The 11,223-nt window shown below is 42.8% G+C and overlaps 1 protein-coding gene across 12 annotated transcripts in view; it reads left to right on the top strand.

Annotated features, from left to right (window-relative positions):
- The first annotated feature begins 168 nt into the window (after positions 1-168).
- The window catches only part of DST (dystonin), a 313,545-nt gene continuing 302,490 nt past the window's right edge, over positions 169-11,223 (top strand). For 3 of the 12 annotated variants that reach the window (XM_075498102.1, XM_075498098.1, XM_075498097.1), the window contains exons 1-2: positions 374-728; positions 1,160-1,221. In XM_075498102.1, coding sequence (XP_075354217.1) covers positions 548-728; positions 1,160-1,221 — 243 coding nt within the window. In that variant the 5' untranslated portion in view covers positions 374-547. Of the gene's footprint in view, positions 729-1,159; positions 1,222-11,223 lie in introns of all 12 variants that reach the window. The other 9 variants (XM_075498101.1, XM_075498100.1, XM_075498113.1 and 6 more) reach the window with 8 other exon arrangements.

Raw genomic sequence — 11,223 nt, 5'->3', positions numbered from 1 at the left:
TCCCTCCCGGTGGCACCCTCCCCTCCTCCTCCTCCTCCTCCTCCTCCTCCCTCCCCCCCCCCCCCCCCCTCCCTCCCTCCCTCCCTCCCTCCCTCCCTCCCTCTCTCTCTCTCTCTCTCTCTCTCTCCTCCTCCTCCTCCTCCTCCTCCTCCCGCCGCCCCGCCCGCCGTGCCCGCGCCGGCTGCCATGCCATGCGGCGCCCCGCCCCGCCCCGCCGGTGCCGCGGGCGCTGGGCCCGCCGCGCTCCCGGCTGCTGGCTGCCGCGCGGGCGCGGAGGGGGAAGCCCCGCCGCAACCGTCGCCACCGCGGCGGCTGCTGAGTCACGGCCTGAATTTCATCCCGCTCCTCCTCCTCCTTCTCCTTCTCCTCCTCCGCCTCCGCCTCCTCCCCCGCGCCGCCGCCTCCCGCCCGGCTGCCGGCTCCAGCAGCGCGGTGCCGGCGGCGATGCCCGCCCCGCTGCCGGGGGGAGAGGCTGCCCGGCGCTGCCCGGCCCCCCGCCGCTCGCCGCAGACCCGCGCAGGCAGAGGGGCAGCCGGGCGCTTGAGCCATGATTGCCGCGGCTTTCCTGGTCCTGCTGAGACCCTACAGCATCCAGTGCGCCCTCTTCTTGCTCCTGCTGCTGCTGGGGACCATCGCTACGATTTTATTCTTCTGCTGCTGGCACCGCAGGCTCCAGAAAGGGAGGCATCCCATCAAATCCGTCTTTTCGGGTCGCTCGAGGAGCCGAGGTAAGAGGTGCTGCCCGTCCCCGAGGGCGGAGGGGGGTGCCCCCGGCCCATCCCGCGGCTTCTGCCGGCGGAGGGCCGCTCTGCCTCGGTTTAGCCGGGCAAAGGCTTTAAAGAAAATGCAAGCCGAGCCCAGGACTGCGGCAGCCTTGTCTCCACCCATCCCTTAGCGAAACCTCGGCCCGCGGGAGGGAGGCGAGGGGCTGGGAAACCCCCCAGCCCCCCCGGTCTGCCAAGTGCAGCAGAACTTTATGCTCAACTTCTTCCCGATGAATTAAATATAAATGCCGGGCGGAGCTGCCGGCTGCGCCGGAGAGGCAGACCCCGTCCAGGAATATGCGCCGAAGGGCGAGCAATTCGATAAAACCGTTAGCCCGAGCGAAATCTGAGGCGGAGCTGGATGCAGCCTGTGTGTCTTTCTGCTTCCCTTCCAGATGCTGTTATGAGAACTCATCACTTTCGCTCTGAGGTAATTTATTTAGCACGCAATTTCAAGGTCAGAAGCTGTTCTATTTACCCGAGTACATATCGTTGTCGTCTTCTGTTAATGAAATCGTGTAGCAAACTTTTCATTTTGCATGAAAGACATCATGTCCTCTTTCATTTCTTGTTTTTTTTCCACACAAAACGTCAGCTCTTCATTCGTATTATGCTAACCGGCTTGCTGATTTGTGTCATTTCCAAAGCAGTTGGTTACTTCAGGAAAATCTGTGCTTGCTGTACGTGCCAGACCTCCCTCTGTCCAGAAAGCAACCCCAAGCCCAGTTATTGACCGCACTGTAAATACGTGCAGAGCCGGTAGGCTGTGCGACTGCAGAGCTTCCGCTCGCTTGCTTTGCTGCCAGCCTTCACCTGCGCCTTGCTCCTTGTCAGGGAAGTTGCCCGCTTGGCTTGGACGCTGCCGCGGGAGATCCCAGAAGGATCCAGACTAGAAGCCTGCGTGGCAGGTGCCTCATTTCGTGACTGTATTCATAGGTCGGGGAATGAAAACTCTTACATGCCAGTGCTAAAAGTAGAACACAAACCCCAGTCGCTTCCTAGGGATTCTGAATGAGGAGCATAATTGCTGGGAAAATACGGAAAATAATAGTTGTTTTAGCATCCGCTTTGTTTCCATGCTGCCTTGTAGAGCTCCTGTTGAGGTATTTCTCTTGCCTGGTTTCCTGCTATTGATTTAAGGCATATCTTCATGCCATTGCCTGTTATTCTGGAAGCCTTGAGAGAGAGTTTTGCACTAAAATGATCTTTTGTTTTAAATTACTTGCATTTTTCCTTACCCAGTTGTGGGTGAGAAAATTACCCAATTATGAGTAATGTTTTCAAAAGTATGCATGGGATACATTTTTGCAACGGGGTTTCTATTGGCAATTAGTTTTAAACTCCAAACTATTTTGAAATTTCCACGCACTATTACAAAAAGAAGATCACATAGGGAGTGTCCTATCTTTAAACCATGAACAGTCTGGTTTTGTTGTTGACTGAACAGTGCTGCAGTAAAATGAACAAACAAATGTGTCCCTCCAGAAGTCAAAAGATTTTTTCATTATTTAGTTCCTCCAATATGAAATACTTTGCTTCCATGTAAAATTCTCTCACTCTTGAGCCTAGATAAAGATGAATTTTAATGTGTTACACCCTTTTGAAATACATGTTGTCCTGTACAGTGACTCTTAAAAGCGAAGTTTGCAAAGTGACTAATTTATTTTTATTAATCCAGCATGTGGTTATTTGCATATCACCGAGTTAGAAGTAGACACATTTAAAATGTTCCCTAGAAGCTTCCATTTACTGAAACATGCTAGAATAAACCAATACAAACTTACATTCTTTCATAATAGACAGAGTAACACCACAGCTAATGGTCTACACTGCCCTTTTAAGTACGCGGTGGAGCTGTTTTCCCCTTCGTTATCTGATGGTAGACTTTCGATTCTTAAGAGAAAATGATGACTCATTTGACATCATTAAATTTTCATTTTTTATTTTTTTTTCCAAGTAAAACCTTATTTTAATGAATCTAATCGAATTGATTAATAACAAATTACAGGCATACCCCCATGAAAAAATTGGCAGCATTATCTGAAACAGAATTTGACATTCTCATTCTATATCAGCACAAAACATTATGCACTTTCAACTCCAATAACATGTTGATGAAAGCAAAACATGATACATGAAAAATATGGGCTTTGCATAATACCCCACCCCCCCCAAATGAACATAACATCTCAAGGCCAAGTTCTATAGCACAAGGTCTGTCTGCTGGCTTCCACTATGCTTAGTTGTTTGTCAGGTGCAGTTACAAATGGTGTTTCTTAATGATAATAAAAGATAATGAAAAATAGGTTGATAGTAAAGAGCGGTAGGTTGGCATTCATCTCCTGAGAGCTGGGTTCAAATCTGACTTACATCGCACGTGAAGATGCAGGTGCTCTAGTGGCAGTGCACAGAGAATTATAATTGCCCTATCTACAGAACGGTTGGCAATTCCTGCATGATTGGCTGCCTGCCAGGAAAGCCTTATATTTGGAAAAATAGATGTGTAGCAAATTTATGTTGAGGTTCTTTGCCAGAGCCACAGCTCTCATGGCACGTGCCTACGTTGTCTTTGTCTATATACAGTGAGAACTATTGAATCCCTTTCCTTTAGTACTGAACCCCACATTAAAAAATAAGACACCATACTATGGGAGGGTAAATACTACATTTGAAAATGTATTTATGGTACTTATCAGCTCTCCTGTTCTGATTTTTATATGCCACTGGTGAACCGAATCCACAAACACTTTGTTTTTGTGGGTCTCGATTTTGAATGTCTCTGCAAAACATGCCTCATTATTATACTGCAAAAGTCCACGCAGATATTACTCATTATAGAATGAACTTAAACACTTGACCCCCTGCCTCAAAAGGAGGCAAATTTGCATGAACCATTATGAATATAAAGTAGGTTAAAGTCTGTCTTTGTTAGAGATGCTTCATAACAGAAAAATTAACCAGCAAGAAGACGTGAAGAGTTTCCTGAGATAATACAGTGGTGTCTCTGCCTCCTCACTAACATTCATTTACTACCATCTGAAGTCTGTCAGGTCTATTTTTTTATATATTTTTTTATTGCAGTCCTTTAAGTTCATTGTGACTATAATTGCTCTTAAGATTCCTTCCATCCCCCAGGTACTATAGATACTCCATGAAGTCACATAGGAATCGCACCCAGAATAGTTAATGTTTCTAATCTGAGGGAGACCTAGATATGCCATGGCTGTAAAAAGAAAACAAGTAAATTTCCAACAGAAATATTCATTGCTTACATGACAAATCAGACTTTCATGTAGCTATTTGCACTATTCTTTATTTTGAGAATCAGTTGTAGAATGACATGTCTGTGCTCAACCAAAACCACACCAAAGTAACAATATAACTCAGTGAGAGTTTTACAAAAATAGGGACTATGTTGGGTTTTTTTAATTATTACTATTCCTTGTATATTCAAAAATTTGAATGTTATCAATGATTCCCTGACTTAATTCTTCTCGTGCTCTCTGTAGAAGTTTGGTTTTTCAGGAAGTATAGGAATTTTCTCTGAGGACTTCGGGGTTCGGGCTTGATATGTTTAGATGTTTAGCAGCTTATACTTTACAAAGAGGTTTGAGTGTCTTCTGTACTTTACAATTTAAAGGCATTGCTTAATGTGTTGGTGATGCTACTTGTGATTTAAATTTCTTTCTGAATTAGTTTTCCTTATTGTCTAAGCCTCTGGAGTCATGGGATTATGTGAGATTTTTACCTTTCAATTAAAAAGGAAGTAAGCTTCTAGCCCTTAGGCTGGAAGGAATTAATCGTAATGGTATAATTCTTAAAACCTCATGATTTGGGCATAAGGATTGTTGAAAAGGAAGGTTCTCATTCAGGATTTTTAAGTGGTGTTTTTTCCTGAGACTGTGAAGGGCTAATTGTGCTAATTGCTAAACCAGTAGTTGATGCTTTTCATATTATTGGGGAAAACACCAGATTTATAAATCTTTTGCCTGAAATTTTCTCTGAGCTTTACATTTCCCCCCTATCTTACCTTTCAAATTAGAAATAGTATGATCTCAGGAACTGAAGGTGACAGTGTCAGTGGGTAGTCAGGAGCAATATGGTATCTTTTTGTATTTATTTAATTTTGACTCATGTATTTTGGGCAAATTTCCTGTGAATGCTTCTACTGAGACCTACAGGTATAAACCTACTAGGAAGCAAATCCATGGAAGTTGTACAGTCCACTGTAAATTCTGACTTCACATAACCCAGGTGCATGTCTGGTGGGACTAGACACACCAGTAAGGCAAACAGGAGCAGACACTTTATGAAAAGACTCTTTGGGAGGGCTGGCAGCATATATTAACCACAGCTCTAGCAAAGGAATAACACTTGGGCATTTGAGTTTTGCAGACCCCACATTTTCTTCTTAGTATACTGAACAGTCACTACAAGGTTACATATATTCAGTCTATTGTTGTGACAAGACTGGTAGTGAAATAGGTCAGCCAAGACTGATGACAATTTTTAAGAGCAAATGAATTTGCTATATCATCCATTATGGTACAATGGATGCAAAACTATAGTACAACCATCTCCGGTAAATGTATATATTGACTTTGCCAACAATTGATGCCCAGAAAAAGTGTTCCCTAAAAATTTATCCTTAAGCATACCTTTGCCATGATCGTCCCCCTTCTGAGGCTGACTGTGAGACAGTTGCCTAAAAATACAGTTCTAGATATCTTACAAAACAATAATGAATAGTCTTTGAAGAGTTGCACCATAATTCATCCCAAGCATTGCAGAGTTATTTATAAACTGCTCCAGATATGTACAGCTCCAGTGAAAAGAGAAATCAGCAGACCCTCCAAGCTGAATTTGAGTTTTCTGTTTGATTGGAGGTAGTGCATTCAAGGAGCAACAGAAATGTACAGGACTAGCCAGAAAAATACATTCATTCACCTATTCAAAGGATGCCTCTTTGTCTTTGCGGAGCTGAATCAGCCTGAAAATATTTTACCTTTGTGTTTAACATGCTTTCCCCCCAGGATGTTTAAACTGTTTTTCCATTAGCTGTCTAAGACTTCAGGAACAGGTTCAAGGGAAAATAAATCAGAGACAAAAATAAATAGTTTTCTTAGATGTATGAAAGCACTTATGTACAGGAATGCATGGAGAGCTGTAAATACAGGTTACACTGTATAAGGACAAATCCTTCTATCCATTTTTCATAACAATAATGTGGCCCAGACAGATAATGTTACACTGAGCTGTTACATGGCAAACTAGGTACCACTGAGATGGTACCTAGTCTGTCCATCACTGTTTGTCAGCTTTATTCATTGCAGTGCTGCCTTAAGATAGCCTAGCCAAGCATCCGTCTATGCTGAGAAACAGCCCGTTTGGCAATTGTATCACAGAATATATGGCAATTCCCCGGTTGCTGCAGCAAGGCCACTTGTGTTCCTGAGCTAACTCCAGAGTTAACTCGGGTACCTTTACTCCGTACTCCAGTGTGCTGTAGAAATGCCCGCTGTATTTCTGTGGCCACCTGGTTGCCCGCATCTCTATTCTGGCATCCAACAATCTGCAGAGCATTGAAATGCTGAGGGGGTCTCCTCCTAGCTCCATCAATCACCCGATAAAGTACTGACATTGTGTCACGGTCCGCATCAATGGGCACGGCATGCTCTTGATACACTGTATGTTGGGACCTGCATTATAAAGGAACACATCCTCACAGTTCTCTAACAGGATGGGGACAGCCACTGTATAAAGATCCAGTACTTAATAAAAGTTCTTACTATTTAGTTTCCCATTAATATAGTTCTATCAACAACCTCCTAGCTATCATGTAAATACTTATATTTCAGGCTTCTCAGTATCACTGTTATCTCTAGAAACGTGTGTTTTAGATGAGGTTGCAGCTTCAGTTATGTCGTATGCCTCTTTACCGTGCACGTTCCTTGTGCACACAAGCAGCTGCTTGCAAGCAAGCAGAGCCCTGGTTTCAAGGGGATCCAGGTGGAGCAAGGCTTGTCACCATCCGACTGTTAGCAGCCACATTGTACGCATGTACGGAATGGGAACTTCTAGCTACTGTTTATTGGCCAAAACTAACCTCAGATTGAAACTGGGAATTAAAATAGCTGAGGTCGTACTTGTGGTGAGTACATGTATTGCCACATCTGCTGTAGAAACTCTTCTTAGACAGAAAGGATCATGCAGGGGTCTGTAGATCACATATGGCTCAGAAAAGCTTGACAGTGATTTCTCAGTTATTGTGGTTAGATTATTAGGGTGACAGATCAGGTTGTGGATGCCCCTTCAGAAACAGCTCAGCACTTTAGGCTGAGGTTATTAAATGAAAGCAAGCACTGCATGAACAGGGTAGTACAACCCCTGGGGCTGTTTCTGCTCCTGGGTTGTTACATGTGTTTTCCTAGGGCATGGGCACGTCACTCACACTCTCTTCCTCTCCCAGACTTTTTTAAGGAGAGGCACCTTGGATATGCTATGGAAGAACCACACAGGGCACAGCCTGAAGTCACCTTGCTGTTTTCATACAGGATGCAATTCAGCTGAGCTGGGCTATTGGTCCTGGCCACGTCAAACGTGAGCGGGTGCCGTCCACAGCCGCGGCCTCTCAGCCTGCCCTCCCATGCTCTGTGGTCCGGAGGGGTCTCGGGCTCTGAGGAGGGCACGCTCGGGCCCCTCCAGCTCCCCTGGGCAAGGGCTCGGCACTGTCTTGCAGAGATGCTCGAGCAGGTCGTCAGGCCCACAGCCGATACGGCTGATCTTGACCTAGTGCTAGCAAAGCTGGCTGTTTTTGAGCCAATTCCTTGTGCTTCTAGTTCACCTGTGAGCCTGGGTACCTGTTATCTGGGTTCTTCTGCTGTTCAAAGTGCCTGAGCCCCTGCTGTGCTCCCTTGTGCCCTACTGCCTTGCATCAAGGAGAGTCAGTGGTTTGCTGTTCCTGACTCATCAGCGGGAATGAAACATGAGTTACGGCTGAAGTGTGAAAACGCTACATCAGCTATAGAAACTAACTGCAGTGGACATATGGGCAAAGACGTGTTTCTTGCAAGTTGTGCCAGTGTCCTTATCGCCCCTGTCCACTCAGCTGCTTAAATACAGCACTCGGCTTCAGGATGGCAGGGTAAATAGTAGAGCAGACTGGAAGTGAAACACAGTTCTTACAAGACTTAATTTTTGATTATCTAAATTGATAGCACTAACTACACTGAAATGCATAATCATGTCAGACTGAGGCATTATATTTATCCTCCTTCTTTGTTCTCTCTAGAACAAATGATACAACTAGGTCGAGGCATCATTCCTTTCTAATCTGCTGCCGCTACCCTCCTGCGTGTAAAGTGCAGCCAGAATTGGAAAGTGACTTTGCAAAAACAGCATCATCTTATACAGCAAGATAAGCTTGCTGTAAGCATTTACAGTTTATAGTCTGTGGAGCTACTCAGCTGACCTACTGTAGGTGTCTGCTTCAGGATGAGCTGAACAGTTCTTCAAGCCTCACTGAATGTATTGACTAAATTTTTCATTGGCTATAATGGGAGCTTAGACCAGTAGCTCCTGAAGGAGAGACCCATTCAGCTATATTGTTGGTATCCGAATCTAGGTATCTTAATAGATATCTGAATTCCACGCTAGGTATCTTTTTTTATATATGCCTGTTAAGTCTCTCATCAGTTATGCATCTATTTTATGCTTGATGAAGTGGTTTAGCAATCTGTGTGTTATTTCTTATTCTCCTTCTTACTGTATTTTTAGTATTTAAAGTTAATTCTTTATGGCAGATTCGTGATGTATTCCATACACTGTCCAAGCTGAGGAGAAGTGAGGAGATGGGAAATGGAGGAAGCAGAGGTGGAAGAGGGACATGCTCAGGGAATGTGCTAGTATATTCTAAATTAAACTTCCTCTTGCAGACCACTGATCAAGCAGTACTCTGATTTATTTTTGTTCTTAAATAATTGTTCTGTTCCTACTGTAGGCTTGTGGTGCCCTGAGGTAACAGGGAAGGAACTGGGACAAGCGATCGCAAAGGCAAGGCAGCCATGGAGGGTTGTAAGCCTTCTTGTCAGAGAATGATAGGACTGCTTGGAGAACAGGCCAGCTTCTGTGGTTTGTAGATTTAGACAGGAAAGAGTATTGAAAGGATATTTTGAGGCATGACTGGGGATGCTATTTGACTATTTGCTTACACATCATCAGATTTTCCTAGTGTTACAACTTACCTGCTTCGACAGGAATCCTAAGCTTATGACAGGAAAAAAACCCCACGTTGTGTAAAACAGCAGTGTAATGCAGCATAGGTTATTAAAAACTGTATTCTAAACTCACATCTAAACCCTAGGTTCACACAAGGACTCATATGTATATACTTGGTGGCCTGCTTAGGAACTGGAAAGCAGGTTATTGATGTTGTATTTCATGAACTTGGTTGGAAAAGTAATTTTGTTCGGGTTATGTAAAATACAATTGCTTTTAATCCCTTTGAATGTGTGGATTTATCTTGGAATATGCCACATGCCAAATCACAGTCTTCAATATCTGAGAAATGGTTCCAGCACTGCTTAGAGTTTAGGTTTTAGAAGATAAGAATAATATCTCCTAAAATAAACATAAGGCATGCAAAGAAGCATCAGTGAAAGCTTGTTAATGAGGGAGTGGAATGAGAAACTGAATGTAAAATCTTACATTTGATGTTTTAAATCTTGATTCAGATCTTTATAGGAGTAACCCCTAGCTAAGATTAAAGAAAAAAAAAGATCAAGAGAACCACAAAAAAAAGGTTCCAGTCTGTTTTTTGAGACCTGATAGAACCAAGAAAGAGCAAATGCAGTTGCTTCTTCCTTGTGCATTTGTGAAGTAATATACTGAGTGAGTGTAGGTAATCTTCCTGCTATAGAAAACTAAGACCTAGATTTAATTAGCAATCTTTACTATTAGAGAGGATGCGTAAGTAGTTTGGAGGACTTAACTTGAATCCTGGATTTTGGGTTGAACTTGCAGAACTGGCAGTTAAATGTATGTTATGGGTTTTTTTTGTTTTGTAAACTGAGGATATTTGGGATGGAAGTCACTATGGCAGAAGAAGGGAAATAATGCAATCTCGGTCACTTTTTAATTTAAAACTGTTCTTACAATATGGATGCATATATATATGTTTATATGTGCAGCAGAAAGACTCAAATTTCTCTCTTTCAGCATGAAGGGGAATTTGATACAATAAAGTTATTTCATTAAACCTGCCTTTTTAGTTCAAGTAGGTACTTCAACTACAGGGTTTAATTCTATTTCAGCCTGTCTGCAAAACAGCTGAGAACTCGGGCATCTTGAGAACTGTTTTGATACTACGCATACTAATGTCCCTAGGCCCTAGGATGTTGTAGGTTGCATATATATGAAAGTTTCCAAGCTTTGAACAGGCAGTAACTGACAATTCAAAGATTGTTTCTTGAGGCCATTAATTGACAATGGTAATAGATGACAATTCTCAGCATACACAACCACTGTCAAAAACCTTAAAAGCAAGCACATGAAGTTGGATATCCTATCTGAGCTTCCTTTGGCTTTGATATTGGCGCACCTGCAAAAGTGCATTTAGTCTACAGGACTCATCCAAATATCTGTAAAGGCATGTGCAAACACAGTTGAGTTTTGTTGTCATTCCTCCTAGTGTGCTGAATTGTGGCTTAATGCTAGCTAGTGCTTTTTCTGTGCTTTACTGAAGTTCTGCCAGAAGGTAAACTGGGCCATAGTCCAGTGACCACTGAAGTTAATGCAAAGATTTCTGTTGACTTCAGCTGGACATCAGATAATGCACTCTTACTTCTCTTGAAGGTAATGTTTAGTGACTCTGAAAACAATACTGGCTAGAAAGACTGGGTTCCATGATTAGAATTCTGACACCCAATATATTCTACATAAAATACACACTGGAAAAAATGAAGAATTAGTATGGTTTCTTATCAAGCATAAACATAATAGATAATGTATGATGAAGGCAGTAGGGATAGTAGAAACTAGAATGGAGAAGAAAAGGATATGGTGAATTAATACAATCACACATGGAAAGAATGGAGGAGTCAAAGATTCATGTCACTAAGCAGTAACGCACACATAGGATAGCACTGATGTATTCATATGGTGCTATTAAAGTATCAGACAAAGAATTAAAAAGAAATACAGAAAGACTAAGAAAGTGAAAGAAAAAGGTTCAACACATTATCCAAAATGTCCTCATCTGTAAATAAAAAATGCAAAAGTTAGACAAGTTTTTTAGGAAGTTTCAAAATCCTGTTTTTATATTAATGAATGCGCTAGGAATGGGAATAGGCAAAAACATAACAAGGATTGCAGAGTATCACATACTTGGTTATCAAATACCAGACCATACTGAAGAAGTTCTGAAGAATGGGGCAAATGAACACACATGATGTTCATAAAT

Source organism: Mycteria americana, chromosome 3 (genome assembly GCF_035582795.1).
Source record: "Mycteria americana isolate JAX WOST 10 ecotype Jacksonville Zoo and Gardens chromosome 3, USCA_MyAme_1.0, whole genome shotgun sequence".
Classification (NCBI taxonomy): Eukaryota; Metazoa; Chordata; class Aves; order Ciconiiformes; family Ciconiidae; genus Mycteria; species Mycteria americana.
The sequence above is the reverse complement of the archived record's forward strand: the minus strand, read 5'-3'. Positions and strand labels throughout refer to the sequence as shown.